The 25950-nt window shown below is 41.9% G+C and overlaps 1 protein-coding gene across 2 annotated transcripts in view; it reads right to left on the bottom strand.

The window, feature by feature from the left end:
* The window catches only part of mldr (mitochondrial ribonuclease P catalytic subunit), a 72865-nt gene that overhangs the window by 24005 nt on the left and 22910 nt on the right, over positions 1–25950 (bottom strand). For both annotated transcript variants that reach the window (XM_080272380.1, XM_080272381.1), the window contains exons 5-8: positions 25297–25369; positions 21077–21235; positions 17233–17375; positions 3420–3488 (exon numbers count right to left, since the gene is read on the bottom strand). In XM_080272380.1, the coding sequence (XP_080128506.1) occupies positions 3420–3488; positions 17233–17375; positions 21077–21235; positions 25297–25369 (444 nt within the window). The remainder of the gene's footprint in view (positions 1–3419; positions 3489–17232; positions 17376–21076; positions 21236–25296; positions 25370–25950) is intronic.

The following is a 25950-nucleotide window of genomic DNA, read 5'->3' as shown; positions in this document are numbered from 1 at the left end:
ATAAAGACTGTAGATATATATAAGTGTTATATAGTAATAGAAATATAAAGTGTGAGGGGTTTTATGAATAATAAATGACAGAGTAACAAAAACGAACTAGTGCCAGTGCGACGATCAGACGCGCTCGTAATTTCCATTGCTTTCACAGTGTTTTTTTTTTTTGAGTATGGATCCCAAACTACTTGAAAATTGTAGAACAGTGTTTATAGTGTTTGTATCTGGCTGTGGTAATCATATTACGGGTTGTCGGGAAGTGTAAAGTGGAGACTTCGTTACCCTACTTCTGAGGTCTCCACAAGTCCTACGGTAACTGACGAAGGCTCAACAATCATTCCAGGAGAAAGCTGAAGGTATGTGCCATAAGCATATGTAATTTTATTATTCTAGGACTAATAACTGATTTTTGGCAAATATTTGTTGAGAGTCTGTCGGAGCCCAAATAACCCCGCGGCACACGCAAGTCATTGGTAAACAAGCCCGCGGTGTAGGGGTTAATGCGAGGAAGAAGGAACCAAAGGCCGCAGGCCCGCAATAACTGTTCCTTCCAAGAGAAAAACAAAATACGAGAGAGAGCCAAATTCAAGATCCGATCATACTGAGATGCCTGGACACACTGCGTTTGAAAGACTGGAGATCATAGGAAGCAGAAAGTACAGACAAAGGGTGACAGTTCCAGAGCTGACCTGTTGCATAAATGAAGGACTGGGAGTAACGGTTAACTCTTGCATCAGAGAGTTGGACAGAAAAGGGATGAGAGTTTGCTGCTAGACAGGTGTTACGCACCCGTCATAGAGGTGGAGGAATGCTTGCAGACAGTTCAGAGGAGCAGTGACCATTGAAGCAGCGATAGAAAATAGATAAAGATGCAACAATGCGGTGAAGAGACAGAGATTGAAGGGAGTCAGTAAGAGGAGGAGAGATAATGAGAGAAAAACCTTTGACTCCACTCTATTGAGAAGAAATGTATGTGGGGAGCCTCCCCACACATGAGAGTTGTACTCCACACAGGGGCAGATAAAACCTCTGTATAGAGTCAACAATTGTGCAGGGGTAAAGAAGGTAGGGAGTCAGCTTAGCACACCTAATCTCTTGGAAGCAGATTTTACAAGAGATGTAATATGATCTTTCCATGATAAGTCCTGAGTAAATGAAACCCCATGCATGTTCATGGATGATGCAGGATTAAGCTGAATATTATTAAACATTAGTAGGTATACCTGTGGAAGATTTTGTTGGGTTGATAGGTGTAAAAACTGAGTCTTTGATGCATTAAAAACAACCAGATTATTTTTACCCCAGTCACAGATGCGAGCCAAGTCAGACATTAGGTGTGCCATAGCCTCATCCCTTGTTTGTTGAAGTAACTGCTGAGATGGAAGTTGCGGGAACCGAATGGAAAGGTGAAGGGTGGAATCATCAGCATATGAGTGGATAGGGTCCGATGTACAGCTTAGAAGGTCATTGATAAATAAAAGGAAGAGAGTTGGTGACAGGACAGAGCCCTGAGGAACACCACTGTTGATAGATCGAGGAGAAGAACGATGGCCATCTACAACAGCGGCTACAGAACGACGAGAAAGGAAGCTAGAGATGAAGGCCCCGATACAAGGATACAAACCGTAAGGGTGCAGTTTGGAAATTAAAGATTTATGCCAGACTCGATCGAAAGCCACTGAGATGTCAAGTGCAATGGCAAAGCTTTCACCAAAGTCCCGAAAGGTAGGTGAGATCACCAGTGAAGCGTCCCTGACGGAACCCACACTGACGATCAGAAAGAAGGTTGTGATAGGAAAGATTCTTTAAAATTTATCTATTCAGAATTGACTCAAAAACTTTTGAGATACAGGATGTTAAAGCAATTGGACGATAGTCAGAGGGTTGGGAATGGCACCCGTCTTTGGGACTGGCTGAACGAGAGCAAACTTCCAGCAAGAAGGAAAGGCACAAGTTGATAGACAAAGGTGAAAGAGTTTGCCTAGGCAGGGTGTAAGCACAGAAGCACAGTTCTTGAGAACAACAGGAGGGACTCCGTCAGGCCCATATGCCTTATTAGTATTGAGGCCAGTGATGGCAGAAAATACATCAGTTGAAGAAATTTTAATGTCAGCCATGAGGAAGTCAGAGGGGGGAAGTGATGGAGGAACAGCACAGGAATCATCTACGGTGGAATTAGAGGAGAAAGTCTGAGTGAAGAGATCTGCTTTATCAGTAGAAGAAATAGCTACAGGGCCATCAGAGTAGAAAAGAGGAGGGAAGGATGATGAGGTAAAGTTGTTAGAAAGGTTTTGGGCAAGGTGCCAGAAGGAGCAGGAAGAATTCGAGTTGGAGAATTGAGAGCATTTAGTACGGATGAAATTATATTTAGCAGAGCGAAGAACAGACTTAGCACAATTCCGGACAGAAACGTATAAAAGATGTCATTCAGGGGTGAGTTGGCTCCGGTACCTTTTATAGGCCCTCTCCTTGTTGCAGACAGCATTAGAACAAGCGTGATTAAACCAGGGCTTTCTTGCATTAGTCAAAGGAAATGAGAAGGGAATGTATGCTTCCATGCCCGAGAGAGTAAACTCCATGATGTGCAAGGCACACTCAGATGGCTCCTGGCCATGGAAGCAATAATCATTCCAGGGAAAATCAAAGAAGTGCTGCCTGTGGGTCTCCCAGTCTGCAGCTCTAAAGTGCCACAGACGAAGTTTCTTTGGAGGGTCCTCAGGTCGTAACGGTGTGATAGGACAGGTTAAGGTGATAAGGTTGTGATCGGGGGAGCCCAACGGTGAGAAAAGATTAACAGTGTAAGCAGAAGGATTAGTTGTAAGGAAGAGGTCAGGAATGCTGGAGCTCTCTCCAAGCGGTCAGGGATACGTGTAGGGTGCTGTACAAGCTGCTCTAGGTCATTAAGGATAGAAAAGGTGTAGGCTTGTTCACCAGGTGGATCAGTGAAAGGAGAGGAGAGTCAAAGGTTGTGGTGAACACTGAAATCTCCTAGAATGGAGATTTCACAGAAAGGAGAAATGGACAGAATGTGTTCCATCGTAGAAGTAAGATGGTCAAAGAATTTTTGATAGTCAGTACAATTAGGAGATAAGTAAACAGCACAAATATATTTAGTGAGAGAATGACAGAAAAGCGACAGCCAGAGTGTAGAAAATTCAGAAGAATCGAGTTCAGGAACACAAGAACAAGATAAGTCGTTGCGTATATATACACAACAGCCACCTTTGGCTTTGAAATGAGTACTGAGAAAGTACGAGGATACAGAAAAGGGTCTGCTGTCAGTTGCCTCAGACAGCTGAGTCTCAGTGTCCTTTGACAATCTGATCCCTAGCCATACCGCAGTACCAGTAACAGTCAATCCTTTATTACCTCTCTGGGGTTACTAATACACCATATGATATATACGAGGAGAGGAATACACATACCAGGTGATGAATTTTGTACCCCAACCTGACATCAAGGCAGCATACAGGAAGAAGGCATCATCTCTGGATCTGTAAGTAGAATACACCACACTCATATCCACAATTCTACTGCTTTTCAGTTCTACGATACTGAGAATAATGTAAATAAAAATGTTAGAGAAGTACAAGCCTAAAATTAGCAACATTCTTTACATATAGTAAGCCCTTCCCTTATGCTGACCCTGCTTGCAAGGATTCTGCTTAGATGGTTCCCACATGCTGTGCCTAAACCTGGCACAGCACCTACTGACTGTGGCAAAAATTTGTTTTTGTTTTTAAAGGCTCCAACATGCTTGCATGTGTCGGCCTTGGTCACCTAATGGCGGCTCTCCATGCTGCACGATCCATTGCAGCCTCCCTGTTCAGTCCCTTAACCTTGAGGTCACACTTAATGACCTTGTCCCATGTCTTTCTCAGTCTACCCCACATAACCCCACCTCCAATATTAACACCTCTCACCTTCCTCACCCAATTATCATCCCCCATCCTCTCCACATGTCCAAACCATCTCAATCTACCTCTCCTCATCACAACACCAATACACTTCAGTCCCATCCTACCTCTCAACTCTTCTATTGTAAACCCAGCCCCTTCAGGCCTTGGACGCAGGGACGCACTGCACATCCACCTAATCATTGTCATATCTGTACGTCTGAGCCGGCGAATATCTTCCTCCTTCACTGCCCGTCTCACTACCATACAGCATTACACTCCTAACATATGCTGCATACAAAGACCCCTTAGCACATAAGGAGAGTCTTCTCAATGTCAGGAGAGGCAAGAGCTCCCTGAACTTCTTCCAACCACTTCTCACCCTAGCCACAGAGCTAGCTCCAGCCCCACCTCCAGCACACAACATGTCTCCCAAATAACAAAACTCTTCCACACACTCAAGAGATTCACCAGCAAGTTCAATCCTTTCATATCTGACAATCTCCACCTGCTCACTCCGAAATGCCATACACATAAAATCAGCATTATCTCGCAGTCTACCTCTGATACCACTACATCTCTTATGCACCCATTTATCACACACACCGCACAAGATGGAATTACTTCCCACGCCCTTGTGGCAAACTGCACATGGCCACTCTCCCTCATCTTTGACAGTACCGCCACCAGCCTTAGATATCATCTTTTGTTTTATCTGCATTTACCTTTAAACCCTTGTGCTCCATACCATCTCTCCACTTCCTAAACATTTCTTCCGCCTCCCTTTCGTTCTCTGCAATCAACACCAAATCATCAGCATACAACAACTCCCACGGGAGTCCGTTTCTAAAGTTACGTAAAAGGGCTTCAAGTACCATGATAAACAACATGGGACTCAAAACTGACCCCTGATGCACACCAACATTCAGGGAAAACTCATCACTCAAATCTCCATTCACTCTTACCTGGGTGTGAGCACCCACATACATAGCCATAACCACCCTGACCAGCCACTCCTCCAAGCCAAGCTTTCTCATTGCCCACTTCACCTCTCTAGGGACTCCAAAGGCCTTTTCCAAATCAACAAAAACAAAATAAAGATCCCTTCTCCTACCAATACATTTTTCCTGAAGCTGTCGAACAATGAATATAGCATCAGTGGTCCCCCTACCTGGCATAAACCCAAACTGCATCTCAACAATATTCACTTTCTCTAATCATACCTTCTAAAACTCTCTCCATTACCTTCATTATCTGATCTAAAGGCTTTATACCTCTATAATTTCCTCTTTCCAAGGCATCACCCTTCCCTTTACAATTACACTCTTCAGCCAATCATCTGGGACAACACACTCATAAATAATCCTATTTATCAGGTCAGTGACTAAACTCACCCCTATATCGCCTGAGGCCTTCAGCATTTCGGCAGTCAACCCAGACACACCTGCTGCCTTCCCCACCCTCATCCTGCCTGTTGCCTCACTCACAGTAGCAGTATCAATCAAAGGCCAAGGGCCAAACACTGGATCTGCTGGCTCCAAACCTTCCCTGTCCCAGTCGAGATAATTAAAAAAAACACACACAGTGACATTTACCTTGCCATCACAGCCACCATCTTGCACGTCACTTCAATCTGGATGAAGGCATGTGATTCCAACAGACCTGCTGTCAATTCCCTATGCTATCCCATTAAAAAAAAGACAAAAAAACTGCAGGCTAACGAGTGCAGTACGTGTTACCGACAGTTCAGTGGTACCTTGCCAGTGATTTTTTGTAAGGCCAGTGTATGTCATCAGTGGTTCTGTGCAAGTGATCTATGGTATGGTTGAGTCCAGGGGGGGTTCAACCATACCAAAGATACAGTATACAGTTTATACAGTATATGTATTCACATATATATATATCCATCCATCCATCATCCAATTCTAAGTTGCCCCATGAGAAGCATAGAAGCCCGAGGCTAGGTAATTCGGTCCTGACATTTAAGATGAGAGAGACCAGCCTCACTCATCCCTACATGGCATTAAGTGAGCAATAACCCAAACCATCCCTTGGATATAAACCTTCACTGGCTCAATCCGACTGGAGTGCTGTAATTACCCACTATACCACCAGGCGCCATAATTTGGTTATATGGTTACCACCCAGCGTTGTAAATGGTTTCCTGGTGTACAGGAAATATATATATATATATAGATATATATATATATAAATATATATATATATATACATCTATATATATATATATATATATATATATACATCTATATATATATATATATATATACATATATATATATATATATCTATATATATATATATATATATATATTTGCAAGAAATGAGGAAGGGGAAAGGTTACTCGTGTTTGGAGAGGCAATGAACATGAATGTGTGCAACAAACATTTTAGGAGGAGAGATAGTAGGTTGATTACATACGAGTCTGGGGGAAATAGCAGCCAGATAGACAATTTCCTGGTCAAGAGGGCTGATAAGAGGTTAGTGAGGGATGTTAAAGTTATATGGGGCGAGGAATGTGTGCAGCAACACAAGTTATTGATATGTGACATGGTGCTTAAGGAGCAGGTGACGGAAATGAGGACCTATGCACATAGGAGGAAAAAATGGAAGCTGAGAAACCATGCAGTATGGGATGCCATCTACAGGGGGATGAGGAGAGTGGTAGCTGAACAGGGAGACATTCACAGAAGTGTTGATGAACAGTACAGAGCCATCAAGAGCAACCTCTTGAGAGTCACTGATTCAGTATGTGGATGGACAAGGAGCCTGCCAAGACATAAAGTAACTTGGTGGTGGGATGAGGGTGTAGTAGCTGCAGTTAAGGAGAAAAGAAGGCTTTTCTAGGAATGGAAGAAGGGTAGTAACTGAGAGCAATAATTGGCTGTCAAGTATAGCGCTAGAAAAGAGGTTTACAGGGCGAAGTCTGAGTCACACAGAAACTTTTACTTGATAACCTAAATCGTGTGGAAAGGAAGAATATGGTATTTAAGGTGGCAAATCAGATGAAGAAGAAGAATTGGGATATAAAAGGTTAGCAGTGTGTGATGAATGATGAAGAAGGGGTGGTGGTGAACAGTGGGGATATTAAAGATGGTTGGAGAGAGCATTACAGCCGGTTGTTGAATGAGTAGTTTGACTGGAACTGGGAAAGTCTGGAGCCTGCAGATCCAGTGTTTGGCCCTTGGCCTTTGACTGACGCTGCTACCGTGAGCGGGGAAAAAGGCAGGATGCACGTGACGAAGGCAGCAGGTGTGTCTCGGTTGACAGCTGAAATGTTGAAAGCCTCAGGAGATACAGAAGTGAGGTTGTCACTGACCTGACAAATACGATTATACATGAGTCTGTTGTGCCAGATGATTGGCTGAAGAGTGTAATTGTAAATGTGCACAAGCAGAAGGGTGATGCCCTGGAAAATCACAGAGCCATTAAGCTTTTAGACCAGATAATGAAGGTAATGGAGAGAGTTCTAGAAGGTATGATTAGAGAAAGAGTGAATAATGATGAGATGCAGTTTGAGTTTATGCCAGGCAAAGGGACCACTGATGCCATATTCACTGTTCAACAGCTTCAGGAACAATATACAGGAAAGAAAAGGGAACTGTATTTTGATTTTGTTGACTTGGAGAAGGCCTTTGAAAGAGTCTCTAGAGAGGTAGTGATGTGAGCAATGAGAAAGCTTGGGATCGAGGAGTGGCTGGTTAGGGTGGTAATGGCCATGTACGTGGGTGCTTGCACCCAGGTAAGGGTGAACGGAGATTTGAGTGATGAGTTTTCCATGAATGTTGGTGTGCACCAGGGGGTCAGTTTTGAGTCCCTTGTTGTTTATCATGGTACTTGAAGCCCTCTCACGTGACTTCAGAAATGGAATCCCGTGGGTGATGCTGTATGATGATGATTTGGTGTTGACTGCACAGAATGAAATGGAGGCGAAGGAAAGATTTAGGAAGTGAAGAGCTGGTATTGAGTACAATACCACACGGGTGTGGGACGTAAAAGGCCAGATAGGAGGTGGAGATGAGATAAAAAATTTGAAGGTAAAGTGTGGCAAAGACTGGCTCAGTCAAGGAATATATGAAGAAGGTTGAGAGAAGCTTTTGTTCAGCAGTGGACTTGTAATTGCTGATGATGATGATGGTGATATATACATCTATCTATCTATCAATCTAAATATACAGTATATATATATATATATATACAGTAGGCTCGCACAGTGTGCGAGAGATTGGGCAGTCCACGACCTCGCGCACTGGGAATTCGCATACTGGGAGCTCACGTCCTTCCCTTGGAGACTTTTCTTTACGAGGTACCACAGGTTTTCAATCGGGTTGAGGTCTGGGCTATTTCCTGGCCAGTCTTTCATGAATGATACCTCGCAGTCACGAAGCCAATTGGTGACCGATTTGGCCTTGTGAGCAGGTGCACCGTCCTGCTGAAACACTCGAGCACCTGTTAGCTCGAAGGACTCTGGTAAATGATCACACAGAAGCTCCAGGTAAACATCCTGATTCACTCTAAGGTTCTTGAGAAGCACAACAAGCTTCCCCAAATCCTTCCCTGAGAAACAACCCCATACCATGAGTGAATCAGGATATTTTACCGTGCTTTCAACATACCGTGGGTCAAGTGGGTCACTACCTTTGCGCCAGTACACACGTGCTCCTCTGTTACAGGTGACACTAAACGTTGCCTCATCAGACCACAACACTGACAACCATTGCTCCTCACCCGTTAAGATATTTGTTAGCAAAGGCAAGCCTACGAAGTCGCTGGTTCTTGGTGAGAAGAGGCTTTCTCACAGGACTGTGACTTGTGTAACCAAGTTCATGGACCCTACGAGAAACTGTTCTCACAGACACCTCACCAATCACTGCTGGGTTGCTCTCCTTTATTTTCCTTGCACGCACACGAGGATTAGACTCCACTGCACGTTTTAAAACATTAAAAGACCTTGGGGAAGTTTTCCTAAGCCTACCAGACCGCGGTTTCTTTGTGGGAACTTCACCACTGTTTTCCACTCGAAACCGCACGCACCACCGACACACTGTCGATCGAGCCACACCAACCAATTCACTATTTTCCTTTGTCTGGTGGCCTGCCTCCTTTAGAGCAATGATCTGGGATATGATTTCACTCGATAGTTCACGGGTAGGTGCCATAACAAAGTGGCGAAAGCCAAAACACTGCGGGACACTTGGTAAAAAAGGGCGCAAAAAGAGAGGGAGATGTGGCGGAGTTCCTCTCTCTCAGGCAGCCCGTGGGCAACTGAGGCGGGAACCAACCAGCGCGTCGGAAGGCCTCAGGCTACCATGACGTCATGCTAGCGCCGCAAACTTGTGGCTCAGTTTTTACCCCTAAAAATGGGTGATTCATTTTTGGCCATAAGTATTGCGTGCCCGGCGGTAGGCGCTCGATAATTTTGACGAGCACTGTATATATATATTCAATCCTCGTAAATCGCGTGTTCATAAATCATGGATTCGTAAATCACGGCTAGGTGGCCGTCAGACTGCTGGCAACCTTAAATCACTGTTAAGTCACGAAAATGGCAGATCTAGGCACCCAAGTGGGCCTTTTCCGTGGAGAATCGTAAACCACGGCATTCAAACTGAAAATCGCGACCCAACAACCAATCACCATGCGTCCCTGGTGGCAAGTGTGCATACTAATGCCGCCATGTTGTTGTTGTTCTTGTCTTGCCAGTCCGCACACTACAGACCGTCGCCATGGAGTATGAAAGTTACCTGCCTTTTTAGTGCAACTTCCCCCCGACTCCTACCAGCCATGGCCCCTCCCGACCCCTTGATGAAGTGCTCTAAGCAGTATGGCATCAAGAAGCTGCCACAGTTGTTGTACAGTCAACGTTTGGAGCTCATTCCTCATGTTGAGAGGGGAGAGAAGTTTTCAAAGCTAGTGAAAGAGTTTGTGAAGAACAAGTGCTGAGAGGTTCTAAGTTCTTCCCAACACCACCCCACTCCATTCACTTAAGCAATTTTGTCATGGGATGAAGGTGAGATCCCTTAACATGGCTTATTTCTATTTAATACATGCACTGAATATTCCTAAATTTGTATGTTTGTGTTTGATGGTGCCTAGATAGGTGTAGGTAGGGTGTCGTGGGGGGTGGTTGGCCAAAGTCCAGACCCAAATTCATTTTTCACATAAGAGTTATTATTTATAAACCACAGAATTTGTAAATCGCGGCAGTGGTCCAGACCCAAATTGCCACGATTTATGAGGACTAAGTGTGTATATATATATATATATATATATATATATATATATATATATATATATAATTCTACAAGGAATTACCTTGTTATACTGAAAAAAAAATTACAGTGACCTCAAGGTGAGACTAAATTACAACTTCTTTTAAATAATTCTGTGTAAAAAAATATTTTTACATACGTTTCATAATACATGAATTATCCAAATAGCACAAAAACTTCAGAAGATATCAGACTTAAGGTGGTGTCACACTGAGCAAAAAATGACTAACAAGTTGAATGTTTCTGAATGCTGATTGCCGAAATGACCAACAGACTGTGAGATTTTGCTTGTGATAAGAAATGGATAACAATTTTGTCCTTGGTCTGCTGCTGCAGCTAGTGACCGAATAAGCTCAATACAATAATCCCCATACTACCGTGACACCCACTTTCTGGACACCCCATGTACCGGACATTGTGGGCCTGGACCTTCGGAACCCAAAAATGGCCAAAAAAAGAAAAAATCCCCCCCAAATCCGAATTTTCTCCCACCCATATTTGAAATTGCCGCAAGGCCCTGAACAGCTGTTTACACCATGGCCCATTCACCCTTTCCTTCCTCACCCCTCCCCTGTCCGGGTTGCCATTTGGTATTTTTCATTACCAAATGTGGGCCAATTTGGTAATGAAAAATTCGTTTGGTAATGAATCAGAATAATGCATTACCAAACGGTTATTTCACACGTATGAGGATACACAGGATGGAGATGATGGATTGTCTGCTCTCTCCCTGATTAATCCGCTAGCCTGCATAGCGTGAAAATAATCAACATGTTGTTAATTATAAGGAGAGTGATTACATGTATTTCCACTTGTATATATAATTAGTAAAGAATAAATGCTAGCTTAACGAATTTGGTAATGAAATGTTAAATTTGGTAATGAAAATTGAGGAGTTTGGCAATGTGGCCCTTGCGATCTGGCAACTCTGTTTCCCCGTCACCAACACTGTCCAACAGTTACTGCCTAACTTCGATCGCGAGTAGATGCTTATCGCAATGGAAGCCACACATGCTCGTTTTTTTTTAATAAACAGTGAAAAAACTGCAATACCTCGCCACTAAACCACACGGGAATTTACAGTGTTGAGCAGTGTTAAGAAATTAGAATTTAGAATGTAAAGGATTAACTGTGGAGTGCAAATTGGCAGTTGAAACTGGCGGCTGAAACTGGCGTGGTGCAGTTAAGAACAATGTGCAGTGTTAAACAATTATAACTCACAGTGCAAAAATTAAGTGCAGCACAACACTGGATTACTGTATGTGCTTCAAGAGCATTTTCACCACTGCCAAAGCCTTAGAGAAGACGGCCACAGACATACTGTAAGTACCCTGGTTGAGGTACAGTCACTTCAAATTCCTCATTCTTTGGTTCCTTTTCATTTATTTCATGCTTTATGTCCATTATTGGTGTGAATAAGGTCTTAAATAGGTTTAAATAGGTGCTATGCATGTCCAGTAGGGAGTTATTTAGGTGGCTATCAAAGTTAGGCTGGGTTAGGGTCCTTAACCCGAGACGTCCCGTCGACGTATGGGTACGTTGCAACATTTTGCATTTGCCAGTCCCGATGACGTACTGGTACGTTGTGCAATTGCAAGGTCCCTAATTTGCACAATTTTCAATTTTCGCGCGTGATTTTTCATACATATACACGGGACACCTTCCTCTATTCCTCTACAAGATGCCAAGAAGGGACAATGCCTTACACCGCATAACCTCCCCCCCCCCATTGTCTCAGCAATTCACCTGTTACCAGTGACCTGGCCAATAAAGATATTCAGGGCCAGAGTGATTCCTCAATCGATGACAATGTGAAGGACAAAGTTTACATAGCAGTAGAGGAAGAAAGTCAGAAATGATGATTAGGTAATGTGGCAAAAGAAGGTCAGGAATGGTGATGAGTTAGTGAGTGAAACAATGCTTATAATGCCTATATTACTGTTTGAAAACCAATATACTCTCGTACTACATATAAATTCGTACCAAATAAATAAATAAATACCGTTTAGGAGTGGTGTGGAATAGTTATCCTCCCACAGAACTTGTTTTCTTTGCAGCCAGCCTGATAGAAAACCCTGTAAGGTAAGGAGGTACTCCTACCTGTATCGAGTATTTTAAACCTCAGGTGAGCGATTTCTCTATGAATTTTCGATGTTTCTCACCAAAAGCGGATGTTTTAGCCAAGAAAATTTTTTTCCAAAAATGGTCGGGACTTGGGGGTGTCGGAGGTGCGAAAGTGCTCGGGACGTGACGGGTTAAGTACCAGTCCAGGAGTCAGGGGCCCACTTTCCAGACATGCCTTTGGCTCTATTACGTCACACAGTAGAGAGATTACTGTATAAATTTTATAAAAGACAGTAAAATATTCTTTTTAAGTATGAGGAAATAATATTTAAAAGTACTGTGGTGGGTGGGGGTGCTCACCATCCACTCACTCAATGTAGTGATGCTCTTGGGTGTCTGCCCTTTCCTCTCCTCCATCCTTCTTTCCTTCCATCCTCTTCTGTCTTTCTTTCCTTCAGTCTTTCCTCATCCTTCTGCCTACGGGTGACTTTACACTCCCTCTTCCATCTTTCCTTCACTCTTTCCTCTTCCTTCTGCCTGTGGGTGACTCTACACTGAGTGACACGCCAAATGGTTTCCTGTACACTAAGAAACCATTTACTATGCTGGGTGGTAACCATATAACCAAATTTTGGTACCTGGTGGTTTAGTGGGTAATTATTGCGCTCCAATTGGATTGAGCCTGTGAAGGTTTATATCCAAGGGATGTTGGGGTTTATTACTCATGTAATGCCACTCAGGGATGAGCGAGGCTGGTCACTCTCATCTTAAATGTCAGGACCAACTCCATAGCCCCGGGCTCCTACACTCCTCATGGGGCAACGTAGGATTGGATGATGGATGGATGGACTGGTGAAATAAAGTGTGAATCTTGTACTTCCTTTTTCTGGTATCATAAAATAATTATTCAGCTCTCTGATAATTACTAGCCGCAGACAACGTTTGTAAACACACTTTACCAAGGGCTCTTTATCATTTTTGAACGCCGTCCACTCACTCAAAGTAGTGCTCCTTTCGGGTGCCTGCTCTCTATTCTCTTCCTTCTTTCCATCCTTCCTCTTCTGTCTTTCTTTCCTTCATTTTTTTCCACTTCTTTCTGTCTAAGACACATTCTATTATCAGTATTCCCAGGCCTGCTGCTGACTATCCGGGAGGAGGCATAGCATTCATCTATTCGGCAGCACTTGCAAACGTTTCTCTCACTGACTCAGACCTGACCCCATCATCATTTGAATTTATGGAAGTATTAATAAATTTCCATCAGAATACCATTAGAATTGCAATTGTCTATCGACCAGGTCATCCGGGCAGAGATCGAGGTTTTATGGAGGAGTTTGGGCAGTTTCTTGAAGGGTTTTCTCTTAAACCTGGAGGACTTCTTGTTTGTGGTGATTTCAATTACTGGGTTGACAGTCCAGAGTCAAAACCATTTTCTTCAGAATTCCTTGAGTTGATCACCCAGAACAATTTTTTCAATCATGTGAGTAATCCAACTCATGTCTCAGGACATGTCCTTGACTTGATCTTGTCCCCTGTTGGTTGCAAGCGCGTATCAGATGTGGAGGTTGACTCATTTGACCCCCTCATCTCTGATCATGCTCTGATCACTCTTTGTTTTGGTGTCCCGAAATCCCCTTCATATAAAAAGGTCATCAGGTTCAGAAATTACAACAATGTTGACTGCCAGTTGATGTGTTTTGAAATTGATCAACGTTTAAACTCCATCGATTCTTCAAGTCTTTCTTCTGGTGAATTGGTTGATATTTACAACAACGAGCTCGGGTCAATTTTTGACCATTATTGTCCTGAGGTAGTAAAAACAATCACTGTACGTGATAATTCTCCGTGGTATGGTCCATCCATTAATTCTTTGCGTAGACAACGTAGAAGGGCAGAGCGTGAGTGGCGCTTGCAGCGGACTGAAGTAACTCGTTTGCGTTATGTTTTTGCGAGAAGAGCAGTTGTTCACACTGTAAAAGCCCAAAAGGCTAGGTATTATCAAAATAAAGTTGATTCATGTGATGGTGATAAAAAAAAATTGTCTGCAGTTGTGAACAATTTGGTTGGTCGGAGGAATGTAATTGTTAAACCAACTTCTTTATCTGATGCCCAATTGGCTTCTGATTTTGCTTCATTTTTTACAAGTAAGATATCTCGCATAAGAAGTGATTTAGATAGCAGTCCTCCTAGTGAAGCGTACTCAGTTGACTTCCAGCCACGGTGCACCGGGGATCATTTGCTTTCAACATTTCATCCACTGGATGTAAACAAAGTCAAATGTTACATCAGAGAACTTAATAAAACATTTTGCTCACTCGATCCATGTAACATGTCACAACTGCCTGATGTGTATGAGCATGCTGCAGACTTTATCTGCAACATAATAAATAGATGCTTCTTAGAAAGTAATTTTGTGCAGTCTGAGAAACGTGCTTTGCTTAGGCCCCTAATTAAGAAACCTGGCCTTGATGTCGAGAGCATGACAAATTATCGTCCTGTCTCTAACCTGTCTTTTTTATCCAAGATTATTGAGCGGGCCATACTCGACCAACTCTTACCACTACTGGAACACAACAGAGTTGTTCCTGTTGTTCAATCAGCATACAGAAAATACCATTCGACTGAAACTGCACTAACAAGGATTCAGAGCGACTTGGTGGCAAACACTTGTAGTGGGATGTCCTCTCTCCTAGTTCTTTTGGATCTGTCTGCAGCTTTTGATACAGTAGATCATAAACTATTGTTGGATGATCTGTATTTTTATGGCATTCGTGATAGTGCCCTTTTGCTCCTTAAGTCGTATCTGTTGGACAGATCTCAGAGAGTGGTTGTTGATTACGCTAGCTCTGATTCTGCTCCTCTTCTATTTGGAGTCCCTCAAGGATCAGTTTTGGGTCCAATTCTATTTACTATCTACATAAGTAGTTTATCGTCTCTACTTGATGCTCATGATGTGTCCTATCATTTTTATGCTGATGACACCCAGCTCTATGTTAAGATGTCAGATATCAACGATACTAAGATAAAGTTTGAATCTCTAATGTCTGATATTAAGATTTGGATGGCTAAGAGGAAACTTAAGCTGAATGATGGTAAAACTGAGATCATCATCATTAGAGGAAACAGAAGGGGTGATGACACTGACAATGCCCTGGCTTTGAACACTGGCGTGTCACAGCTGCATCCAGTCAGTTCTGTTCGAAATTTGGGTGTTTATTTTAATTCTAAGTTAAATTACAAAGAACATATTAATCAGGTTGTAAGAGGGTGTAACTTGCATATCAGAAATCTGTACTCTGTGAGAAGATTCCTGAATAGACAGTGCCTCTTAACATTGGTCCATGCAGTGGTCTTGTCTCGTGTTGATTATTGTAATTCACTGTGGGTTGGTCTTCCAAATAATATACTAACAAAAGTTCAGTCTGTGTTGAACAGGGCGGCACAGCTTATCTTTGGTCTCCCCCCAAGAACCTCAACTACCCCGTTTCTGACTGAGTTGCATTGGTTACCAGTAAAGGCTAGAATTGAATTTAAACTGTGTCTTATTACATTCAAGGTTCTTAAGTTTGGTGAACCGAAGTATCTTGCTGAATTGTTAAAACTCCCATCGACACGCCCGGGTGTGATGTTACGCAGTGAAGATGATTCCTTGCGTCTTGATGAGCCAGGAGCCATTCACCAGTCATCTTTCTCTGATCGTTCTTTTGCATATAGAGCCCCTAGATTATATAACAGATTGCCATTGTCCATAAGACAACTCTCTACTGTTGAATCCTTTAAGAGACAGCTGAAAGCCTTTCTTTTTTCAAAATGCTACGACCTGGAGAAAGGTACTATGACGGATGATTATAGGGTTTAATTTTTGCCACTTTCATGTATATATGATGTAGCTTGTATTATATACAAGAAATGTCACAATTCTTGTAATTGTAAAAATAATGTATGTGTGTCGAGCGCTAGTGAATTCCCAAAAGGAAGAACTGGCGCTTCTGAGAAACAAAAGGCCAGATTATTATTATTATTAATATTATTATTATTATTATGGGCAACTCTACATTGCGTGACAAGTCAAATGGTTTCCTGTACACCAGAAAACCATTTACTGTGCTGGGTGGTAACCACATAACTAAATTATGATGCCTGGTGGTTTAGCGGCCAGTTAAGGTGCTCCAATCAAACTGAGTCGGTGCAGGTTAATATCCAAGGAGTGGTTGGGGTTTATTGCTCATGTAATGCCACTAGGCGATAAGTGAGGCTGGTCACTCTTATCTGAAACGTCAGGACCAACCTGCCTAGCCCCGGGCTTCCACGCTTCTTGTGGGGTAGCACTGGATTAGATGATTTAGATGATAAATGAATGAATGAATGAAAGTAAAATCATTATTCAAATGTTGGAAGCACAGCACCAGTTTCCAGAAGGAAATGGAAATCTGTTAGAGTTTCTTTCACTGGATGATCCATGATGATCTCTGCCTGCTTTACTGTTGTTATGCAGCATGGGACAAACTATGCTACTTGCCAGTGTGATAACTGCTTCACTCTGTTAGCCATTTCAACTCACAAAAATGGCTAACATGTTATTCCAAAATGCCTTATTTCAAGGTAATAAACAATCTAAACACCACTAAATTAGAGAAAATTGTTATGTGCAAAGTAAAAAATAAACACTATGTAAGGTAAATAATTAATGCTTCATAACCACAAAACCTAACCTCCTCACTTACTTTTAATTATTATAAGATAATTATGCTTAAATTACACAAAAGTCACATTCACAACTGTGTAAAAAACAAAACCCTTGCATAAACTGAGGTCATTGGACTGCATATCAAGCCACAGTACAATGCTCTGCATAATAAACCATGAAACCACACTACAATGCTATGCACAATAAATCAATGAAAGTAAGATGGGTGACAATTTTTCACAAGTGCATGCTATATGGGTAACAATTTTTCACAAGTGCATGCTATACAGATACTACATACATGTTTTTGACAGTGTAGAAGATGATTCGATTTCTGACAAAGTATGCTCTGGGAATAGAATGTCTCATATGGTCTCGTCCAATCATCAGTACACGACCATCCCCATCTACGTGATCTAGTACAGCCTGCACCACTTCATCAAGCTGTGGGTTGGTGAATAAATTTAGCTTTGTTTCAGAATATGGTTTATCATATTCAGTAAAATGACATATTCTGGTTTATTCATGCCAGTTCCACACAATTTATTTAAAACTTCAGAAACATCTTTTGTAGGAGGGTTTATTGAAAGCTGTATCTAACTTCACCTGTTTGTAGCTTCTCCATACTTGAATAAAATCATCTAGTGATGGCAAAAATAAAAAACAAAAAACATCATATTATCAATATTACCTGAGTAAACATCATTGTACTGGTTGCCATTTAACAGCACAAGTTGCCTTGATACTGTGGAATTAAACAATCATTTGTCAGATTAATATGAATTCAGTCACAATTACTCGTCACTGGTTTTACAGTTGCAATACTACATAACATGAAACTGCTGGATAATAAGTAACATCAGGTATATCAGAACATAACATAGTCATGAATTACAACCAACATACTGAACACAGCACCTGCCAAATCAATCATTATAGTACACTCCCCACCAAGTAAAATCTATCCCAAAACTAACCACCATCATCATCCAGACCTCCTTTCCCATCCTAGAGCAGGGTGAGGAGTAACAATGTCCAGACAGTCTAAGTTTGCCCAATTCAATGGGCCACATTTCCATTCACTCATCATTCAAGCCCATAGAATCCTGCCTCCATCAGATATGTCACAAATGTGTCACCATGTTCTGTAGCTTCACATATACTTATCTGATGAAGTCAATCCGAACACTGTCACATTAACCCATCAAATGCTCTATACAGCCTGGGCTGTTCTGAGTGCGACAGCTCAATACAGCCCTGGCAGCGCAGGTGCCAGTTAAATATGGTGCTATGGTGACCATGCAAGCATGTTGGAACCTTCAAAAATGAAAACGAAAACAAAAACAAAAATGAAAACTACACATTCCAATATGGTTTCAGACACTTCGATGTTCTTCCATGGCTTTAGCAAGGTAAATATTGAGCTAATATTTCATTACTATATACTTTGGCATGTATTCTCTCAATTCCTAAGACAAAATTGGGCTTTTGGGAAACTTCAATTTTACCCCTATGTCTGAGCACCACAGACACCTCCATCTCCTATTTATATATATATATATATATATATATCCATCCATCCATCATCCAATCCTACATTGCCCCGTGAGGAGCGTAGGAGCCCAGGGCTAGGCAGTTGGTCCCGACATTTAAGATGAGAGTGACCGGCCTCACTCATCCGTGAGTGGCATTACATGAGCAATCAAACCCAACCACCCCTTGGATATAAACCTTCACTGGCTCAATCCGATTAGAGTGCAATAGTTGCCCACTAAATCACCAGGCGCCTGAGTGCAAGGCCTGGGACTAGGTTTACGATGGAAGCGTTGTGAAGTAGGATAGGACTGGAGTGTACTGTATTGGTGTTGTGATGAGGAGAGGTAGAATCAGGTGGTTTGGGCTTGTGGAGAGGATGGGGGATGATAATTGGGTGTAGAAAGTGAGAAGCGTAAATATTAGGAGTGGGGTTGCGAGGGGCAGATCAAGAAAGACCTGGGACGAGGTTAAGGGACTGAACAGGGAGGCTGCCAGAGATTGAACAGCATGGAAAGCTGCCATTAGGTGACCAAGACCAACACGTGAAAGCATGCTGGAGCTTTAAAAAACGAAATGAAAAATGAAACGATAAATAGCCTGGATAAGTGAAGGCTGTGACCAAAGAAAAGGCAATTGAAGTGGGTGTAAAAATTATCATAAGTTTCTGCGTCACGAAAAAGGTATCCTGAAGACAGAGAAGATAGAGAAGATACATGAATGTTTGGAGACATGAACAAGACAGTTTTAGGAGTGACAGAGGATGTGTGAATTATAGTAGCTATATATTTTCACTATGGCAAATACCGGGAGGAACAGAGGTCTTCCTAGGTTCCAACAGACAGCATTATTAGCTGTCAAATGTCATTACTTATGCACTAACACTGAATAGCTCATATTCAGGTATATCAGTGACTTCCCAATCAGAATATAGCATAGTTCTTCTTATACTGCTGGGAAGCAAAGGAAGTACAAAGAAGACTGTTTTCATTAAATTAAAATCTTTCTACTGTTCCCTATCATACCTATGACAGAGGTCATGATCTTATGGTCAGTATTCCATTTCTTCCACCATTTAACCACTACCACACCGAAGTGTTCAACAGAAAATGACAGCTACATCTTGAACGTACTACTGTTCACATTTGAAGCTATTCAGAGACACTGATACATACAAGTACAATAAAGTCACAATTTAAGACCAAACGAAACAGAGATCTTACAATAACATGAGTATTTAATTTCTCTCATAATTCTATAATTGCACAAAAATACCACTCAACTGCATGAGAGAAACTGTGGGAAATGGGTGTTTTGGTATTGGATTTCCAGATACAACTTGTGTGTTATGCTTCTGTCAGTCCATGATTGGTTTCTTTGACCCGACCCAACCCACGTGACCCCCATATCACTTGCCACAGCCTGCTCAGCCCTGCTGCCTATTGCCTACCTCAGTTTTGTGTGAATGGTTGCTGTGATGAGAAGTTATTTGCTTATTTTCTTGCTCTTCGTTTCCTCTCAGACCTCAGAGCATGTGGTTCCAAACTAACTTTAGTTATGCCTTGGCACCCTGAAAGTGCTATGAACACAAGAGAAGTATTTATTCTAAATGAAAATGTAAAATTATTGGACGAAGTAGCGTGTGGTGTTGGAGTTTAAATGCAAATGATCAGACAGATAAAAACAGTTGGGTGTGTTTACAATGTGGATAGTTTTCTTTGTTGGAAAAAAAAGTTTATGATGAAGAAGCAGCAAAATTCATGTATTCGCCTTTAGTACAACTAGTGTAAAAAAAAGAAAAGAAGAAGAAGAAAAAAAAAGCTTTGTGATCAATCTTTGTTATAAACCGATGGTTTTTGGTCAAGTAAATTCAGATCTCACGATACGTGAAAACAGGTGTTGACATAATAGTTAGGTAAGACAATTATGTGAGTTCTGTTCTTGTGAATTATACTGTCATACAAATTATACTGCTTGGCTGACTTGTTTATTTTCCACGATAACTGCATTCATGTGTGAATCTGAGAAGTGAGACAGGAAATTACTCCATGCTGACAACTTCTTTATATTTTTTTTTTTCCTTTATTGCTGATGACTAATGGCTTTCAAAAAGTTTCACACTGCATCTTTTTTTTTTTTTATGAGTGCTGAAAATGATTCGTGACGAAATATGCGTGATGCTGGACGGCCATTATTCACATGTTGTTTAGGTCAAGTTTTTGCTTGATTTCTAATGAGGACTTTCAAGAGGCTTAGTGGCAATCCTTGGTGATTAAAATTTTTATGAGGAGTATTAGGGGGCAAAACTAATCGGGTAGGTTAGGTCAGAATGCAATGCAATACCTATGCACTGATGTGTCCAGTTGGTGAGGTCACATGTAAACACACTGTCTTCGGTGTCTAAGGCAGACATATTTGTAATAATCTATAAATAAATTTTTAACAAAAAATATGAGGCTCCTAGAACCTAACCCCCTATTTTATATGTAAATACTGTATACAGTATGTCACATTTTAGCGCAAAATCAATTTTGCACAAGGTTCTGCATAACCTACCTCATGTTTTCTGAAGACTCTACTGAACTGCATTAGATACACTGCATTTAACTTACCCTATTCTTATTGCCCCTGAGGTAGAAGAGGTTAAGGCCATCCATTACCAGTGAGAATGGACGGTTGGCCTCTACAAACTTCTGAAAGTTACTCCATTCCTCAGGGCTACTTGAGAGGAATATATCTGACCGTTCCACCACACAAGACACAAACTCTTCCTGCAAACATTTAAATAAGTTTTAACCGCCACAATATTATAGCTGACATGAAATAAATTCAGTATGATGCACTCAGTTGACAGTTCAGCCATTCCTTTTCATTAAAGATATTTCAAACCAGATGTTCTTACAACCCTGTGATAAATGACCATATTCTTCCAAAGGCAATATCCACTGTAATATGGTCGACACAGGCTATGGACACATTCTGCTGTGGCTTGTTTCAAAGTTCACCACTGTACACGTATCAGCAAAAAAAAATTTTGGGAGCATTTTTCAAATAATTATACATTCACAGTGGAGTTGAACTCTCTTTGACCACTGGTTAAGTTCAAAAGAATCCCTGGCACCAAATATACCTGTGTGTGATGGCAACATAAAGGAAAAACATGTTCTGGCAAACTAAAAACCATTGTAAGTTAAATATAGACAGGAAGTAATAGATCATGCGTAGACCAGAACAACGAAATGTATTCCATCCATCCATCATCCAATACCTCGTTGCCCCATGAGAAGCGTGGAAGCCCAGGGATGGGCAAGTTGGTCCTGACATTTAAGATGAGAGTGATCAGCCTCACACATCCCTGAGTAGCATTACATAAGCATTAAACCCCAAACACCCCTTGGATATAAACCTACACAGGCTCAATCTGATTGGAGCACCTTAATTACCCACTAAAAGAAGGAGCCATAATTTAGTTATATGGTTACCCCCCAGCATAGTAAATGGTTTCCTGGTGTACAGAAAACCATTTGGCTTGTCACTCAGTGTACAGTCACCCACAGGCAGAAGGAAGAGGAAAGAATGAAGGAAAGAAAGACAAAAGAGGGATTGTAAAGTCATCCATAGGCAGAAGAGGAAGAGGAAAGGATGAAATGAATTAATACAACAAAAAACTGCATTCAGTAACTGGGTGCATCAGCCTTATAAAGTGTTGCAGATACAGCTAACACCATCCAGCCATCATCCAATCCTACATTGCCTCATGAGGAGCATAGGAGCCCAGGGCTAGGCAGTTGGTCCCGACATTTAAGATGAGAGTGACCAGCCTCACTCATCCCTGAGTGGCATTACATAAGCAATCAACCCCAACCACTCCTTGGATATAAACCTTCACTGGCTCAATCCGACTGGTACGCAATAATTACCCACTAAACCACCAGGCGCCAAAATTTGGTTATATGGTTACCACCCAGCAGAGTAAATGGTTTCCTGGTGTACAGGAAACCATTTGGCTTGTCACTTAGTGCAAAGTTTCCCACAGGCAGAAGGAAGAGGAAAGAACGAAGGAAAGAAAGACAGAAGAGGGAGTGTAAAGTCACCCGTAGGCAGAAGGACAAGGAATGAGTGAAGGAAAGAAAGACAGAAGGGGATGGATGGAAAGAAAGAGGGAGGAAAGGAAAGGGCAGACACCTGAGAGCAGCACTACATCAAGTGAGTGGATGATGTGTGCCCCCACCTACCACAGTCAATACCTACTAACAATTAACACTAAAAATCATGAATGGTTCCAGTTTGTCCCCATTCACACACATACACACACACACACACACACACACACACACACACACACACACACACACACACACACACACACAAATTCATTGTTTAAAAGTGATACCAATATAATCAGTTATTAATCTGTAGTAATCCAAACAGTGGTACAGTGGGCTCGCACAGTGCGCAAGTGGATGGGCGATCCTCGACCTCGCGCACTATGATTTCGCGTACTGCGAATACATAATCTTATGGGAAAAATAACATATAGGTGGGACCTCTCAAACCTGGATATTTTTTTAACCTCAGAGATATAATAAAGTTTCCAGAGAAGGGAAACAAGTTGTATGCAGCCATTATGGATTTGGAGGAAGCATATGACAGAGTGGATAGACAAGGATTGTGGAAAGTATTAAGAATATATGGAGTAGACAGGAAGTTGTTGAAGGCAGTGAAGAGTATGCATGAGGGTGCTAAGGCTGCAGTGCATGTGGATAGTTAACTGAGTGAATTCTTTTATCTGAAGGCTGGAGTGAAACAAGGATGTGTCATGTCTCCATGGCTGTTCAATCTGTATATGGATGGGGTTATAAATGAGATACAAGGTAGGGCAGTGGATGTTGGAGCAGCTCTAGTGAGAAAGGGCAGTGTTTGGAAACTCTCTGTACTGTTGTTTACATATGATACTGTGCTGTCAAGTGAAGATGAAGGGGAGCTGCAAGGCTTGGTGGATGAGGTTGGGAGAGTGTGTAAGAAACGGAATCTAACAGTGAATGTAGGGAAAAGTCCAAGAGAAGTGAAGTCAGTGAATGTACAGTGAGGCTGGATGAGAAGGAAATGGAAAATGTGAGTGCATTTAAGTATCTGGGTAAAGTGATGAGTAAGGATGGAAGTTTAGAGGGTGAAGTGCTTGAAAGGGCACTAGAGGGAAGAAAGGTTGCCGGTTCCTTGAAAGCAGTGATAAGAAACAGGGAAGTGAGCATGGAAGTGAAAAAGCTACTACATGACGGTACTGTGATACCAACTCTAATGTATGGAAAGTGAAACTTGGACCTTGATGGAGTGACAGAAGTCAAGAGTGAGGGCAGTGGAAATGAGTTATTTGAATGGAGCATGTGGAGTCACATGGAGAGACAGACTGACAAATTAGGAAGTGAAGGAGCGTTGTGGTGTGGATGTGGATGTGATAGGAAGCATTAGGAGAAACACACTGAAGTGGTTTGGCCATGTGGAAAGGATGAAGGGTGAGAGACTGATGAGGAGAGTGTATGTGAGTGTGGTGGAGGGGGGGAGAGGGAGGGGTAGACCAAGGATGAGATGGAGGGATGGAATGGAGAGGTACATGAGAGAGGGGGGTGTGAGCTGGGAGCAGAGCAATGAAATGGTGGGGGGAAAGGGCGACATAGAGGCAATTTGTTTGTGACCACCCTTTAAGGGATTAAGGTGTCTGGCACTAGACAGATAGAATAGACATAATAAAAGGAATATTTTTAAGACATATACCACAGGTGCAGTTAAAATAACAAAAATATGGTCAGTCACCTTACAAACAGTAGACGACAGGCCTGACGGACTTAAACAGCAGGGGTTCCTAGGCGCGGCTACACATTTAGAGTGCCCCCGCCGCCCCAGCCACAACACGCGTGTTTAACAGTTGCCAGTGTTTTATTATTCCAGGCTTTGATGAAGAAATTTACGGCCTGTCGAATGTTATGTTTCTTCCAGAATGCAGCAACAGTCATTATGGTAGGGGTTGCAGGTATGCCAAGTGAAGCAGGTGAGGCAGGTGGGGCTGTGGAGGTGGAGGGGAGGGCGGTGGGCAAGTCAGGGGAGGTGGTGAGGGGAGGATCCTCCATCTCCTCATTACTGCTCACATTTTCGGAAATTTATTTCACATCTCTTCTTGTTTGTCTGTTTCATTCCTCATCTTGTTATGAACGTATTTACAGTATAACAACTTGGCATTCGCAAAAAAAAACGTTATTCAAGTAGATCCAAACATTATTAAAGAAACTGGGTATCTATTCTAACTTACCACAAAATAACCATTATTCAAGTGAATCCAAACATTATTAGAGAAACTGGGTATCTATTCTAACTTACCACTATTGCTGAACATGCTACTGTTGAAGTCGTTATTGGTGAGATCTCACTGTAGAATCATCTTGAGCACCTTCCCCATGAGCTTCTAAGTCACGATGGGCACATCGTGTGGGGAGGGGGGGGGTCGTGTAGTCAGGGAAAATAGAGGTTTTAGGCCTCTCTTAGCCTCTGCCTCGCACACTGTGGGCTAAACTCGTGCATTCAATCTTTTATGGTTATGATTTCTGGTTACTCGTGTACTATACGATTCACGCACTATGATCACACGTACTGTGTGAGCCCACTGTACTCTTTGATATTTATTGCACTTTACAATAATTTCCCTTTATGGCCTTCTTTTAGAAATGCTGCAGGCACCTCTTAAAACAAATTGGCAACAGAACCATACTTGTTTTTACAATACGACTGAAATACTAGCAATCTAATTCATATTAAACTATCACTGGTCTCAGAAACACACCTGTAGTTGCTGGAACTCTTCCTTGCTCACATGCACAGCCGGCAGCTTCACTCTGCATGCTGGGCACACCCCACTGAAATTTTCAACAGATTGCTGTTTTGGTAAATATGCCCTTACCCTACAGCAGTGTCAGGAAATTACTGATAACTACAACCGTCAATACAAAGTTGAACATCCAAGATTGTTCAAGGTATAACATACAGTAAAAGCCCTATAAGCCAGTATCCTTGAAGCCAAGAACATACTAGAACACTGGATATGTCCGATATTTGGGAAGTAACTCTAAAAATGGTACCTACACCTGTAAATTATGAAAAGTAAATACAGTATAGTACACACACACAGTTTCACAATTTTCTCCAAATCAAAAGCTTTACAGCAGGGCCAATACCTGGGTATATTATTCTTTATTATCATCATCATCCTGACCTTTTTCTTACCTAAGGATAGAGAGAAAAACAAACTGCCAAGTGGACAAAACTAATAAGATGCTGTTCATCTCCACTCTTGTAATTTCTTCCTACTATGACTGCACTCAATGTATGGTGAATATAATATTTACTGTAACGTACCACAATAAATATACATTGTACTGTATTACAGGGGATATTTGAGAAAAACAATAATGTGGAAACACAAAAAGATTGAATGAAC

Source organism: Coenobita brevimanus, chromosome 50 (assembly GCF_032717465.1).
Source record: "Coenobita brevimanus isolate Jiangsu-jjx chromosome 50, ASM3271746v2, whole genome shotgun sequence".
In the NCBI taxonomy this organism is placed as follows: Eukaryota; Metazoa; Arthropoda; class Malacostraca; order Decapoda; family Coenobitidae; genus Coenobita; species Coenobita brevimanus.
Note: the sequence above shows the minus strand (reverse complement) of the source record. Positions and strands in the feature narration are given on the sequence as shown.